Source organism: Haliaeetus leucocephalus, unplaced genomic scaffold (assembly GCF_000737465.1).
Source record: "Haliaeetus leucocephalus isolate CR32 unplaced genomic scaffold, Haliaeetus_leucocephalus-4.0 Scaffold973, whole genome shotgun sequence".
Lineage (NCBI taxonomy): Eukaryota > Metazoa > Chordata > Aves > Accipitriformes > Accipitridae > Haliaeetus > Haliaeetus leucocephalus.
The window spans coordinates 341573-357884 of NW_010973409.1; the positions used below are offsets into that span (position 1 = coordinate 341573).

Genomic DNA, 16312 nt, shown 5'->3' on the forward strand with positions numbered 1-16312 from the left:
TTGTCACGTCTCACCTTATGTAAGCTGAAAAGCCTCATAAATATGATCTTATCCATTGGCAAATGTCAGGGTTTCAACAAGAAAGGTTGTCTCATAAGCAGCTTGGTGTCCTGCTGCTAGTTACACTGCAAGATGGCTTGTGTCTTATTGAGCTTCTTAAACTCATTTTTCTCAAACAGACCTAGGCCATTGTTCAGGGGTTATTGATCCCCCTTTGGGGCCAATATATCATGTTAAAAAGCCGTTACACCTGCCTGAAGGGGAAAGAGTAAGCAACAAATACTGTATGTATCTGATACTTGGTTGCAGTGCTGATGCTGATCTCAAATGACTGAATAAAGTTTTGGCATGGTCAAAAAAACCCCAAATAAATTATCTGTCTTCTGCCTGCCTTAGAGGAAAAATGGAAGACGTGGGTGCAGTGAGACTGTAGGTAGTGTGGGGATTCTGTTTGGGCCTCTTTCAGCTGCTGTGCTGGGGCAGGGATCATATGGTCTCATTGGTGAGTCCTGGCATGCATAGCATGGTCAGATCTGTGCTTCTACCAGGCATCATCCAGGCTGCTGCCCTCAAAAAGGACTGCCAGTGTCTTCTGCTGGCACTTGCTAATGTGTGTTGTCACCCAGCAGCTTGGCCTCTTGCAGCTCAGGAGTGGTTTCCCAAAACCACATAGGGAATCGGGGCAGGCGTGATCTGAAGTGATGGGTCCAGAGCCCTGCTGGGTCCCTCATCTGTGTGTCTGCTGATCTGACCAGCAATGTTACAATAGTTTGTGCAAGGCAGCTTGTTCCATTTTGAAAGTGGATTGAACTACTTTGCTATACGTAATATGCTAATAAATTATGTCTACGTAGAAACTAGTTCAGAGGACCTAGTGGGCTGGAAAGTTACATCCTGATTTACTGTGCACTAGCTTCTCCCTGTTAGTAAATAAGGGCATATCTCAGCAATGTTGTAGATGTAAGTTAGTGAGCAGTAATTGGAAATCCTTTGTAGGAAACAGAAAATATGGAAGTGTTTATGACGTTAACAAAAAGTGAGAGGGGAAAAAAGTTTTGACTGTAACTTGAATGTAGAGGTAAAACTTCCTAAAATGAAATTTAGACTTTTCATCTATTTTTACATTTTAACTTGCATTGAATCCCAGAAAACTCATATTTAGTAAATTACTGCTTTCTTAGTTGATTTTTGAAAGACTGGAGTTAAAACTTTTTATATTATGCCTAAAAATATAGTTCTTGCATGACATTAGAGGCTGTCGTGGACTCTTAAATGAAGCTACAGGACTTCCATTTAGAAAAAAACCCAATTGTATTTTCACTTCAATTTTTTCCAGTGGGAAGCAGAGAAATCTCAGGGATTCTTTATATTCTATGTGGGTCACACATATATTCATCACTTCTGTCTGAACTAGCCTCCTGAAGTTGTTAACTTTGCTGTCCCATGTATAGTGCCTGTGATTGACTTGGATGTTGCAAATATATTCATTTTTCCACAGAAAAAGGAATGTTCATTAAATGTTCATTATCAGTGTACAACTTCTAATTAAAGTAAAAGCCATTTTGTTTCTCAGATGCTTCCTATGCTGTTGGCAGATGTTAAAAATTAGAACATGTGAGTAGAGAGAATCTCATTGGGGTCAGGGAGCTGGGATTTCCATTTCATAGTTGGCATCTGCCGTTTCTCAGTTTCGCATCAAGGTGAATTGGAATTCTCCACAGCCTTTCTTCCTAATTGGAAATGTTACAGCATGAGTCATTCCTGCAGTTACTTGGTTAGGGCATTGAGAAGCTGTTATTAAATATTAACATTAATTCCTGAGGTTTGGCCGCATAAAAGTTTCTGATTCTTGTTTCTTAACTTTTGTTAGGTTCTTTTTTTTTTTGTTGTTGTTGTTTGCTGTTTTTTGGCATATCCTGCCTAGTACTGTTGTGTATAGCAAGTGCTTGGCACGCAGTGAATGGGCACAGCATGTCATGAGCATTGAACTAATACAGGTGCCCCCTCAGGATGCTGGAAACATCTCTGAAAACAGAACCTCTCTCCTAGTGCGGACCTTGCATTCCCTGTCAGATATTAATCGCTGGGGCTCCTCTCCGGATTTCTCTCTCTCCTCCCAACCTTTCCTTTCAAAGGGGAAATTTAGGTGTGGGACGGAGAATAGGACCCGTTTGTTGTACTGTTGCCTTTCAGTGCTAGCAGTGTGCCCAGAGCCTATTGAGGGGCCTTTGAGCCTGGACACAAGCACTTTTGTTTCCCTCAGTCCTGCTCTGTAAAGGTCATGTTTGCATTTTCACAGTCAGAGGATTCCTTGGGGGGGGGGGGGGGGGGGGGGGGGCTGTTGCAGACCTTCTGAAGGGAAGCACCCAACTTGTTCCCTGTCCACAGGCCTGGTCCATAAACCTGCAAAACAGGAACATGTAGTATAGGGGCAATTGCATGAGCCTTACCATACCTGTGCCTACTTTTTTTTTTTTTTTTTTTCTTATGGATGGCTTTGCCAGGACACCAAGTCAACTTATATACTGGATTCTAAGAAACCTGCATCTCCTTTACTTGGCAACAGGCCTGGGAAATCAGTTTACTAAGAAACTATGTATTTTGCCTTAAAACCGGAGTGGCTTTGCTTTAGTCATAGACATACAGAAAGTGGTGATTAAAGAAACAAAAGTGTCTTTAAAGATTATGTATGCCAAGGGACTCAAATTGCTGCATAGTATGGAACAGGTTTGTGTTTTAATACTTTGATACATGATATGGCACCACAGTAATCCATTAAACATGGTGGTGTGGAGTCTTGACACTGAAGTTCACTTGTTTTCTTTTTTCTGGACACACTGAAAGAAGATACTGAGGTCTTCTGAAAGAAGAACCATGACTAGATCATGCAGAATGAGAAATTTAAGATTTTTTTCTGATTAATGCTGGCAATTATTATTGTATTTGTTACAAAGCAGAAATTGGCCTTTGGTCAAGCCTTTTGCGTTTGCTTGAATAGTCAGTAGTACTGGTAGAGTGTAAACTGAACAGGATTTGGCTCTGGCATTCAAGCACAAGCTACTCTTTCACAACCACCCCCTTCTGTTTCTGCCTTTTCCTTGTGAGCAGTAAATCTTTCTGGGCATTTTATTCTACTCTCCCAAATGTTGTCAGAATGTGCCAAGTACAAGGCTCCAGTTTCTTTTTGTAGTGCAAGAATTCAGCAGTGAAAGTTTCTATATGTTTATGGAAACACAGATGCAGCTTTTAAAATACTTGGTAGTGCTTACATAAAGATATAGAAGCATCTGAAGAAAATGTTTGTCTTTCTGTACTTTATTTCAGCTCCAATTAATTTATGTTTTCTGCTGGGAAAATAATATTGATCATAAAAATGAAATGCTGGTTGGAAATCCTTCGGCTTCTGTAACAGAATATTTCATTCAGGATGAAATGTGAGAATTACAGGCTTCATTCTGTCACTGCTGAAGCCAGTGGCTAAATGCCCAATTGCTTTCAATTGGAGCAAGATCGAGTCGTCTTTTTTGCTGAAGGATATCTTGAACAGTCAATAATCCTTAATCTCTGATTTAAAGCACTTCCATTTGGTAAAGTTTCAGTTCTGTTTTAAGCCTGGAACCATTTGGCTGAAACTGCATTTGATATGCTTTCTGGAAGTCTGTTTTTCTGAGTCTGCTTAGGAGTCTGCTTCTGTATTCTTAAATAGAAAAGAATATATTTATTGCAGCCACATCTCTAGATTGTTTGCCTATCATGTTTGAAAACAAAAAATGTATATGTGACAAGATGTTTCTACAAAGTAGGCTCCATGTGGAACATTCCCTTAGTGCAATGAGGTATGTTTGAGATAGATATGTAAAAGGCCCCAAATTCTTGGAAAATAATGTTTTGAGCATTTGAGGTAAGATTTTTTTTTTTAAAGAGACAACACATTATGAGCTTATAAAGATAGTGTGTGAGTTTCTTAGCTTGGTTGCTGAGCTCTGAGAAGGTGTTAAAATCATGCTATTTAATTTGGGTACTGTGATACAAAGTGAACCTTGAATCTTTCTGGAGGTTCACCCATCTAAAACATAATAAATTGGTCATGGATCTTTTAAAAAATGTGATAAAAGGAAAAAAAATGTTATGGAAATTCAGACTTGATATTATCATCTACTTAGTTTTCCTCTTCAAGGTTTTTACTGCAACCAGGAGGAAACACATTTATTTTTCAGTAAAGAAGAGTTTGGAATTCTCATAAGAACTCCAGAAGTCAGACAGTTTTAAGTAGAAGATTAAGTATCACAGGATTTGCAGTAAAATCATGAGGGATGGGAATAGTGTATATATCCACCAGTGGTTTGCAAAACCTGAAGACCTTTGCCTTGGAAAATGTGTATGTTTGGGGCTTGATTTAGCTGCTGATTGTGAAATAGTTGTTCCTATTAATTTCTAGTAATAGTCTTATGGTATGTTCCAGGGTAGAATTGAGCTCAGCAAGTTCAGATTGAAATGATAAGTGATAACCAAAAAATTATTGAGAAAGTGGTAAATAATTGCAAAGTGTATTATTTAATGAAATATAATGTGGGCTAAGTCCTGAACTCTTTGCTGAAGCCTTACACAGGTAAATTGCTGTTGAAATGAAGGCTCTTTTCCCTCCCTTCTTTTGACCCTTCTGCTTTGCCTTTCTCTTTCATAGACTGTGCCTGAGGCCCAGCATTAGATGTGTTGGGACTAGGGGTAGACTGTCACCTATTTTCCAGAGGATCCCTTCTTCCTCAGGCTCCACAAAGTGTCCTGTGGAGACTGTAAAACTGTGTGTAGAGGTGAACAGACCCACTTCAAACAGGGAGCTGCTCTTTTACCCATGACCCAGCCCCCTAAAGACGTGGCAGAAAAAGTGATGTAAAGTCTGCTTTTGCTTTTCTCAGAATCCCTGGGAGAGATCATGTAAAGTCATGGAAGTACTAGTATCACATCTCTGTGCAAAAGTGTCAGAAATAGGGCTGATGGAGTTACCAACAGAAAGCTTTTGCACAGCTCTGGCTCTAGCAGAGACCTGAGAGGTGGAGCACAGCAGAAAAAAGGAGTTAGTGAGGTTGGTGAGCTCCACCATCTATTCTTCTTGTAACCAAAGGAAGTATTAACATCTGTGCTCTGCAATAGATATTAATCTCCCATGTAGTTTTTTTTAGATCCTGTCCTCTTTTCCATAGAAAGAAAACACCTTTGACATACATGGAGATGATAGCATCTTCAGGTGATGTCAAGGCTGAGATTCTTTTTTGTGTTTATGTTGAACTCTGGTTAGTACTTAAGGCAGCTATTTATGCATCAAATAACTAACTCTCAATCCAAAAATAGTGCCTGTTCTGTCTGCCCAAAGACCTGATGCCTTCCAATTCCTTGTTAATACCTGGTGTTTTAAGTCTTGTAAAGTTGACCTACTAGCCTGTGTTTTCAGAGAGAAACCTCTAAGACTTTTTCAAAGCTGCAATTTCTGTACAGTGCCTCTGCTGTGGTGTGCTGGGAAGCATGATAAGAATTGACGTTTTTGACATCTGTGATTTTCCCTCTTTGCCTGTTGAAGATGTAATACTGTTTATCTGCTTGTTCTGTATCTCTCCCACAAGAACATTTATGCCTCTCCTATAACAATGTGCTGAAGGCTACTCTGTTCAGCAAAATATAGTATATTGCTCATTTGGATTAAAAATAGAAGTAATTTCAGAAATGCAGAGGGTGGGGGGTCTCATTTTTGTCATCAGTGTTATAGGAAGCCTGAGGTTCCATCTCATGTTGGAATTTTATCTTGTTTGTCATATCTCTCCTGATAAGTGAAAGTGAACTGAATAGCTTCTCTGAGTCATCAGTAAATAAAAGATCATGGGATTGACAGGATTTCTTTCAATCAATGAACCTCGAAGTCATGCACCTTTCTACGCAGCATTGTTCTTCGATGTCCTCCTGTGCATGAGGAACTGTAATTATTATAAGCATGATGAATGTGTCAGACTGCAGTGTCTGGCAGTCTTCTGGAAATTCAGTTGGTTTAGACCTGTGAAGAAGCTACCTTTCTTCTGTACTTTGTAACTGGAGCAAAAAGTAAAGCAGAAGATAAAGTTGTTTTGGGTATAGAACTTTCTCATTCATACATCTTTACCCTTCCACCATCCTCACTGTAGATGAAGATGACCCTTCAAGGCAATGCTGCGTGGCTTCATAGATCTTAGGTACTCTAAGGCGAGATCAGTGGACAGATGCTGTCTGTAAGCCAGATAATTTGGATATGGTAGTTACTGCTTCTCCTTTCAGTGCTATACTGTTTCAAATGTCTGTTCCCCTGATATCTCCAAATGTCTCACTTTCGCCTTTATCCTCACCTTGATTAAAAGTGGAGTCCTGATCTTACCATATGAAATCAATACATGAAATAGATACGTAGTTGACGCTATTGGCCAGTGTCTTACAAGCATCTTGGATGTGCTTTCAGAGGTAATGTAAAGGAGGAAGTAGCGATGTGTTTATGGAAAACATCAGGAGAGTAGTCTAGTGGATAAAGGTGAGGCAGAGGAAAGAGATCATTGTTGAAGTGAATAAACAAGATAATCTGTAATTAGTGACTGAGGGCACATAATAGGATGAGGGCAGAAAGGAGAGAAGTACAGGTATGTGATATTGACAGTAATCTCAAAAGGTTTTATCTTCATGGAGCATGGATCAGTGAAACACTCAGCAAAGGATGCAGAAGACTCAGAGCAATAGGACTGGCTGGTGGGAAAGAGCAGCATGAAGATATGGGAAAAGAAACTAAAAATTATTTCATGAAAAATGGGGAGCAGGAGGGATAACGTGTGGAGGGAAACATTTTCAGCTGAGAAAAATGCCTATTATCTTGCACTTCATTTCTCTTTATCCAGCTGTATCATGTTCTAGGCCAGAACTGTATTTTCCTCTGTGTTTAGAAGGTGCCTTGCATGCTTTTGTAAGCTACAGAAAGCAGTAGATACCATACAGTAGGCTGTTATTACCTACATAATAACAATCTAGGTTTGAAGTAACACATTGGGTTTTCTGTCTGTAAAGATTCTTCCACCAAAAGCTAGAATTTTTGTACATGTGTAAAGTCCATGTGTATTTTTTCCTTAAGTTGACTAAATCTTCAGCGATGAAAGAATATTTTTTTTGTTTATGATTTAGTTGTCCAGGCCTTGCTCTAATGGTGAATTATTTATCTTACAGATGGCATTTGCAAACAGGAGATGCTCCAGAAGAAGAATGCTGTTTTGGTGGATGGGGTCATCCTAAATGGTCCAATAATGGACTCAAAAGCAGGAGAGAAGTTTGTGGAAGAGGCCTGTAATATTATAATGGAAGAAGTCATCCAGAAAGCTGATGATGTAACAGAAAAGGTAAAGCCATAGAGTGTTGTTGAGCATTTATAACAGAGAAAATGAACAATAAATCAATTTTTTTCTAAGCTGTATTTTATTGCACTTTAGAAGCAATTTTAAGGCTTACATAGTCTGTGCCTGGCTCTGAAATAAAAAGACAGCCTTACAAATTAAGAAAGATCGCATTATAAAATCTTTCAATAACATAATTAGTGTAAATATTTTCCAGAAAATAATGAATTTTTTAATCTTGGAGTACAATGGGCACTTTCTTTGACATGACAAGTGGGCGTAGTGTTTTTCTTGTTTGGGCTGGGGGGAATTATTTGTTTGCTCCTGAGGGGCACTGGTATTGGAGAAGGAGGAACAGTGGATGTGGTACCAGTGTGGAAGGGCAACATTATGAGACTGCTGTGGTTTTCTCAGAAACACTACTTAAGAGGCTGTATGGGAAAAGGAGCTGCAAATGAATCGGGCTTGCCTTTGAGCATGCACTGGTTGCTCCCACACCTTGGCAGAACAGCTCTTTTGCTTTTCTGCTTTCCAGCATTCCCCACTCTAATTTTTATGGTCAAGCAATGCCCAACACACAATAAAACCAAGATCCCATGAGACCAGTTTACCAGAGATATTTTGTGGTGGCATGCTGCCCTGCAATGGGCAGTTTTGTGAAACCAGTGCTGAATGTGGTGCTTACTTTGTACATTTATGACCTCTTCCTCTTGGCTCACCTGTTCACTGCTGGTGTCTCCCCCTCTCCCCATCACTAGGTTTGTGAATGGCGAGCCCCCGAAACATTGAAGCAGATTCTTGACCTGGAAATGAGGGACGCTGGAGAATCTCATCAGAAACTCTTGCAACTCTGCCGAGATGTTATACAATACAGCGTCAAAACCAGTAGGAATGTGATTTCTAGTGAAGTTATGTTGTATGCTGACTTAGGAAGACAGGATAACGTTTACAAAGTTTTGTCGCCTTTCGGGAGACTGGGGGTGTGAATGTTTGTTTTCTGCCTGCCTATACAACTATGCAAACATTTGGCTGTGTTCCTGTTGTTTGACTGAATGCTGGTCACTACAGGTTTGACTAAAATGTGTAATCATGGCAAACTAATTGAAAACTAGTTCCTGTAATGCCATTGACATTAATGGTAGATTCTGTCATTTTGAAGTCTTGAGAAAGTCACCTAGACAGCTATGATATAACAGTCTAGCAAAACAGGTAGAAGGACCTTTGGGTGTGATTTCCTGCTGTCTGGGTGGTGAGGAGTGGGGTCGCAGTCATTGCCCTCATGCATTCTTAGTGATGATTACCCTACATTTACTATTGTTCTTTTTGAGCGATAGGGTGTTAATTTGCTGATAGGCAGTAATTCCTGTTCCAGACACAGTGAGAAAAGAGTTTGCAATGTTTCAGAGACAGTATACCACATCTCTATAGGGTTAGTTCTCTACGGCTAACCTTTCTGCAGCATGTGTAGTATAACTCAATCTTGGCAAAAAGGGACTAACAACATCTGTTCCGGAAACTGCTGTGGATCAGTAGCTTGGGATTTCAGATGTGGCATAGCTTAGACTGTGTTTTGGAAAGTGAGAATGACATTTGATGTAGTTAGTTGTGGATTTCCAGGGCATGTTCCTTGGTACAAGGAACAAAGTAGAACCGTAAAATAATTTTGAGAGTGAATGCATGCCTTTGAAAACCACAGAAAAGTAGCAATACTGATCTACAGGGGGAGTGCACTAATAATACGCAGATATAATTACTGAGTTACTGGAAGGTGTTCTGTTTATCTTACTTTTGCAAATTGGCTTTAGATTTTCATTTGTTACACTATGTCACCTTAGAAAGAATATTGTATATAAAAATATGCTGTGCAAATAGTCTTTAATCTAAGTATAAACATTTATTGAAGCCCCAGATATAATATAAATGGAGCCATACAGTTTACCTGATTTTGCATGTAAAAGTACTATGCTGTGCATTAAAATTTAGGTGATGATCCAGCTGCTGAACTGACTTGTTTTTATAGTCAGCGATGGTATAGAATTTTCTCACAATTAGTTATATCTCGGTGTTTTGAGGCAGGTAAACAAATTCTCTTAACTTGTCATTTCAAGTCTGCAGCAGGTTTTTCCAAGATGTTAAACTGCCTCTCTCTCTCTCAATGCTGAGGCTTCGGTGGAAGCATAGGCACAGCTGCCTGGGATCAGCAGGTTCCTGTATTCTACTGCTTAACAAAATTTGGCTGAGCATCCATCGTGGCCTCAAGATTGCCGTTAAAAGCCATGGTGTATACTCAGTTGTCAATTCCTTTTCTTTTTCTTTGATTTGTAAAACTTGTGAACAACCCACATTCATTCTGTGCACTATTTATATCTCTCAAACCTTGTTTTGGGACCTGAAAGTGCTTATTAAATTTACTTTCAAGGGATTGCCTAATCTAAGGAAAGGACAGTAAGTTCAGAAAATACTGAGAAAATGGAGTGAATTGTGATTTGCAGTGATCAGTGTTCAACTGAGAGGGCCTGTGATATATTCTCTTTTCACGTATGTCCTGTCACTGCTTGCTTTTCATCTCTATTTTCAGGTCATCCAAGATTTTTCAACCAGCTGTATGCTGGAATAGATTATTACTCGTTAGTGGCTCGTTTCATTACAGAAGCACTGAACCCAAGTGTGTAAGTGTATTTCATTGTCCTCTTGATGATGAATTAGCATGCTTTTTGGAATAACAGCTTTTTTGCACCCTACCCCCTTCTAATTTCTGTTTTCAGTATTACAGAGGAGGTAGGAATTGTGCAGGAATTTGGGAGAGAAAACAGTCTGGATTGGCTGAATAGCTAACCAGAAGGTTGGTTAATCTGATGAGGCCTTTTTTTCTAGTTTGTGACATGGGGTTTAAGAGGAGAGATCTTTGTTTTTCAATGCTTTTAAACAAGCATTTTAAACAAGCATCTTTCTTAGTGCATAAAAATTAATTAATCAGACTTACTCAGTTTTCATTTCCTTTGAAGCATTCTGCACAGAGTTGAATGCAAATGGTTACCTGTCTACTGTTTACTTGCAAATGTAAAGCCTAAACAAAAAGTAATTGTTGTTTGCAATAGATCATTATAGCTGAAATTTAAGCCCGTGACATACATGAAAAGCAAACTCTGATGTATTACTTTGAGAGTGGAAGTGTCAATGTGATGCTGGCAGGAACTAAGCAATTGCTCTACTGGGTCAGATCCATAGTGTTTTTAGCTTAGAGTTCTACTGCTGATGGTGGTCAGCTTCTGATAGATTAAAGTGCAAGAAACGTTTATCTAGTTTTAGCAATATTCTGTGACACGAGTTCTTTAGTCTTAATACCACTCATGATGCTTTTATTTTTGTTCAGATATACATATGAAGTATCCCCTGTGTTTCTGTTGGTGGAAGAAGCAGTCATCAAGAAAATGATTGAGTTCATAGGCTGGGAAGAAGGTGATGGTATATTTAATCCAGGTAGGAACAGTTCAGATTTCAAGCTGAGTCATTATAAACCAACTAATACCAGTAATTCCGTGAATATTGGATTCATGTAGAATATTTGAAAATGCATGCAAAAATCCAGTGATGGCGCACACACAACTATTTAATCCAGGCTTATTTTATGTGTTTCTAGTAATAATTCTGTGAATCTGATCAGTGAATGAATGAAAACAGTTCTACATTAAATATAATTATGTGGAAATTAATTGTTTGTAACTGATGCCCTTCCTGACCTTATTAACAATAGTACCAACAACCTCACTGGACTGAGTCAAATTGGTTGACAGACAGGGAGCTGATTTACATGCTCTACACCAACCAGTGGTGCCTGAGGGCACTGATCTGTGTATCCTGCATATCAACTGTGGGAGCCAGAGTTTATCTTACTGAGAGTGTCATGAGCTTAACTCCTTTGAGTTTTGATAGTTTTATTAAAAGTTGCGATAAGGCCAACCAAACAAATACTTCTTAAGCTTCTTGATAAGTCACGGTTTTCAAATGTTCTGTAAAACAGCGTTCCAGCCCACTGTATTGAAATAATGAAGCATAATGATTTTATTCCACAGATTATTCAGATAACAAACTGGTAGGCTAGATGTGAAGCTTTTCTATTTTTTTTTTAAATATATTGAAGGTATGGATTTTTTCACATCAGATTTGATGTGTATTTTCAGTGGAATCCTTGCTTTTATGGCAGACTTGCTTAATTAAAACTTACTGAGATACTGTTAAGATAAACGGATTGTACTTTTTTGTGCTAGTTTTATGTAAGGGCGTTTCTTATTATTTTGGTTTTGTTATTTTAAGTGAATAAAACCTGTCCAGATCTTACCTTGCAGATCTTCCAGTTCCCACTCGTGGTTTTTTTTTTTTTTTCTAATGGCTTTTTTCTCCCCGTAATACTCTGAGGCCTTGTTGCCCAAGAGATCTCCTAGGCTCCATACGGTGAAGCCACAGCTGAGCTCGGTGCGGGCAGCTGAGCTGGCACTGCTTCAGTGTAAATGGGAAAGAGCTGTTGTAGGGTATTCTCTGTTGGGGAGGACTGTTTGGGCACAGTTCTTATTCTTCAGGAAATATCCCCAAAGAGCATTCAAACATGCTCTGTTTCCATGCATGCTGCAGAACCCAAAGTTCATTTTATGTCTGTAGGCTTTTGGGGAGGAAATAAGCTAGATGGATGCATCTATAGGAAAACTGTATGTTTGATTCCCCCCCCCCCCCAATAGGTCAAGCACTCAGACACAGGACAGGTGACAGGACTGTGGCTAATGTGATATTTGTATGTCTCTTTCTGCAGGTGGCTCTGTTTCTAATATGTATGCTATGAACTTAGCAAGATACAAATTTTGTCCTGAGATAAAGGAAAAAGGACTTTCAGGTTTGCCAAGACTAGTCCTGTTCACTTCAGAAGAGGTAAAAGCAAAACAAAAAAGCTTTTTGAACTTTATTTTTCAATGGCTGCAAAATTATATCATTTGCATATCTGATGGGGCACTGGTACAATAAATTTGTCATCTGTGTATGATGTGGAACATTGGAGCTAAATGGAGAAGCCTGATAGTAAATTTCCCTGCAGAAGCTTCTGTGCTTTCAGAAAACAAACACAGATGTTCCTGCTCTTGGAAACTGCTGATATAAGAATAGGTTTTATGTGGGGCAAACCTGAAGCAGAATGCATGTGGTCTGTTGTGGAGGTCTACAGCGTTTGATTTCCCACATCATGGGAAGTCCAGCAGGAGCCATAGGTAGGTTTTGGATGTCAAAGCTGTTTTCTGCAGGTTTAATCTGTACTAAGCTGAGCACTTGTGGACCTGTGAGATGGCTCTCTGCAGCTCCCACTCTGCCCTATGTCTGCATACAGATTGGTTGTGGTACAGAACCAAACTCACCATAAAGCATTTTGGGAAAAAAAACTGCTTGGTCTTCAGACAGTTCTTTAAATAATTGAAAATATGTGGCTAGTTTTAAAGTTTTTGAATATCTGTCCAAACTGTCTGTGGGAAATTGAGTTATATTCATACGTTTCCTCTGAAGCTGATTTTTGGAGGCTTTTTTCTTTCACCTGTCCCTCCAATTTTAAGAGTTTATCATTTGATTAGTACAGAGTTATTATTAATTCTGACTCCACTATATAAAGGCCGCAGTGGAAGTAAGAACCTTGTTGTACTAGGATGTATATAGTTACTAGAATAATTTTAGTTCTTAAGTTTATGCTCCAAACAGTTTGCAGTGTAAATAGACAAGAGGCTTATTTTGAAAAGGCCGGAGGGATGAAGGCATCGCATAAGTTGTTCAAGACAGCACATATATTTTGGAACTGAATCCAAATGTCATAAATAAAGGGATTTTTTTTTTCCTGGGCAAAATATATTTAGTTTTTTTCTTTCTGAAAAGTGTGTATATGAAATGACATGCCAGTTCATACTTAATCCATCACATTACATCTTAAAAATAGCTAAGGAAGAAAAAATGAGGTTGAAACATGTTCTGTTAATGCTTTTGAGGTGAAGCATGTAGAATTTCTATCACTAAGTAACACTTTATTTCATTGTGAGATTTAACTAAAATGTATACTCTCATACTCCAAACCAAACAAGCATTTAATTTCATGACAAAAGAAATTTTATTTGACCCTCAGAGTAAATTTATTTTGATGTCTTTGCTTCACCAGAAAGACCAAACCCATAAAACATGGAACTGACCAGGAAAAATAAATTGGTTATCTGTTTGTAAGGCAATGCTCTTGATGTCCAATACTTTGCTTGATTCACAAAACCATGTTGTCTTTAGTACTCAATAATCACTTACTGTTAAACTGCCACTTTTAGTAGTTAGATATTGTGGCTATTGTCTAAGATCTCTAGTGTTTATTCATGGTCATGAGGGAGAAGATGTGCATATTCATATATACTTATTTTAGAACCACCTGTACTGAGTCCAAGTTATGTTACCTTTTGGAATTTTGTTTAGTTCAGATATGTCATATTGAGAATATATGTAATAAATGGCCCACCCTGAAGATAAGTACACAAGTGCTTGTGTCACACAATCTGAAGTTTTATTATTTGTTTTTATTTTGAGCCTTCTTTTACTTAGCATTTTGTGCTGCTTGCTTTTTTTTTATTTCTTTTTTTTTTTTTGTTTTTTCACTGAAGAGGTACCTGGAGAGGCAAATGATTAAAAAAAAAAATTGTCTTGGAAAGTTAACAACCTGTGTTTATCTTCAATGTGATCACGCTAACAGTGCTGGCACGGAGAAGCCACGAGGCTATAATCAACTGAGAGTATTGATAAGGAGTCAAAACATATGGCTGCTGAAGGCACTTGTCATTTTTAGGGCTTGGCTTCAACACTGTGTTCAGATAAAATGATTTTTGCCTTGAGTTGCCAAGTCTCAAAGTTTCAGTCTGGCACTTGGCAGACTGAAAGAGTTGCCTTGCTGTAGAGCAGGGGAGAGCATGGATTTGTCACTGATTCAGTTTTATGTGATCTGGGGCTATTTGTATGTTCTTGGATAACACAAAGATGTATTTTTAATGCATGGCCCACCCAAGGTCCTCACATGCTCTGTTTGGCCTTCAGGAATGAAAAGGCTCCTTGTTCCTCCAAGTAAAATGCTTAGCTACTTAAAATTATGGTGATAATGAAAACTCTTTATGCTACTACTTTGTAGTTTTCTTGCTGGACCATCACAGAGTGATTCCTCTTGAGACAGTAGCAGTAGTAGAGAAATGGTTATATCCCACTCTTCTTGAGGCATGATTTGTGGTTCCATATGAACTGAATACAGTTGTAGTTATAGATGTCCGCCCACCTTTTTATGACTTTTTGCTATTTGAGTCCCATCTGAACTTTATTTGGACCCAAGAATGTATTGCATTGACCTGAAAGGTAGAAATCTGCTAAATTTGAGGTAACTGAGGGTAGAAGAGGATGTGTAAACAGTTGAAATGTGCATGCTGATATGAGCAGTTTTTTAGATGCAATGAAACTAAATTCCTCCCCAGTGCAACTTGATCATGAAAGTAATAAAGTGAGAGAACACAACATTAACTCACCATGTTGTCCCCTGTTGAAATTACAACAGACAAAAATGAGCAATAAAACAATCTCATAATAATGTAATTGCTTTATGCAACCATGTTTCTAGGAAACTTTTCAAAAGCAAGAAGATCCAAATTTATCTTCTGTTTTAATGAGCACAGGGGGAAAGTACCTTGTCTTTGCAAATGTTATTAGGAAATGAAAACTATGTCTAGCTATAGTTAAAATAGTACAGCAGCACATCTTAAATGCACTGTTCCAATTTGATCTTGTGCTCAAAGGAATTAATTTCTTGCTACAAATGGCTACAGATTTAATAATGGGTCTAAACAAAATTGCAAAAGATGTGGCAAGAGTAATCTGAACTCACAGTATTTAAAATTATTATTTCAAATTACATACATAATCTAGATACAAATAATACCTTTTATCTGAATATTTCTTTCTTTTTTTTTTTTTTGGAAATGGAACGATGAACAAGTGAATTAGTTGACACTTGTGACTGGAGCTGCTAAATGTTCTCTGGTATATTTTTTCTTGATGTGGTGTAATTTAGCATAATGGCTTCTAGTAATGATAGTGGGGGAAAAAAAGAATTTTTTATGCTTTCAATCAATATAACTGAAAGACTACTTTTTTCATCAAGGAAAGCATATTCCAAGTCTGTGGGGTAGTATAAGTCTTGTCCCTTTGCTGTCCTACTGAAGACCTGACAAAATTTTCCAAGAGGCGCAGAAGTACTTGTGGAGGCGAGAAATAATGTGTCTTGCAGCCTGTTTTGTTTTAGTATTCCCTTTGTCCTTCTCTTTCCCTCTGCTTTTTTGTATATTCTCTCAGGTGCTCAGGCCTCTTATCTTTCTCCCAGTCTCCCATACCATTTTTTATAATAAAATACATGATTTAGTGATTGCCTGTTTACTAGTATAGTGAATTTTCAGGTCTACTGCTTTCTCAGTTTGGAGCAATCTGCTTATTCCTGGTGATTCATACCTTTCATTTTAACCTAATGGATAGAAATCAGTGATGGAGGCAACTTGTATTTTGAGCGCTTCACTAACCAGTTGAAAACATCTTCAAACTTCTACTGAACAACACACAGCCACTCTACAATCATTATTACCATTATTGATGTAATTTGATATAATGTAGGACTAATTATCCACCTATGTATGTTTCTGTTCTTTTAACAGTCTAAATGAGTGAGCCCTAAAGGCTTTGTGAATGTGTGATGTTACAGAATTAAGCTTTCTTAAAACTACCTGATAGTATCAGGTAGTATCTTTGAATGCCTTTATTTAAAAAGTAGATCATGGTGGGGGAAACCTTTTTGTCAAAAAGAGCCCTTTGAGATGATCCATCTCATCAAAATA

General features: G+C 38.2%; 1 protein-coding gene across 2 annotated transcripts in view; it reads left to right on the top strand.

The window, feature by feature from the left end:
* Positions 1-4448: 4448 nt before the first annotated feature.
* The window catches only part of GADL1 (glutamate decarboxylase-like 1), a 72663-nt gene continuing 60799 nt past the window's right edge, over positions 4449-16312 (top strand). Inside the window, exons 1-6 of one of the 2 annotated variants that reach the window (XM_010584319.1) lie at positions 4449-4463; positions 7260-7397; positions 8150-8276; positions 9970-10060; positions 10765-10871; positions 12196-12311. In XM_010584319.1, the coding sequence (XP_010582621.1) occupies positions 4449-4463; positions 7260-7397; positions 8150-8276; positions 9970-10060; positions 10765-10871; positions 12196-12311 (594 nt within the window). Of the gene's footprint in view, positions 4464-7247; positions 7398-8149; positions 8277-9969; positions 10061-10764; positions 10872-12195; positions 12312-16312 lie in introns of those variants that run through there. The other variant, XM_010584318.1, reaches the window with a different exon arrangement.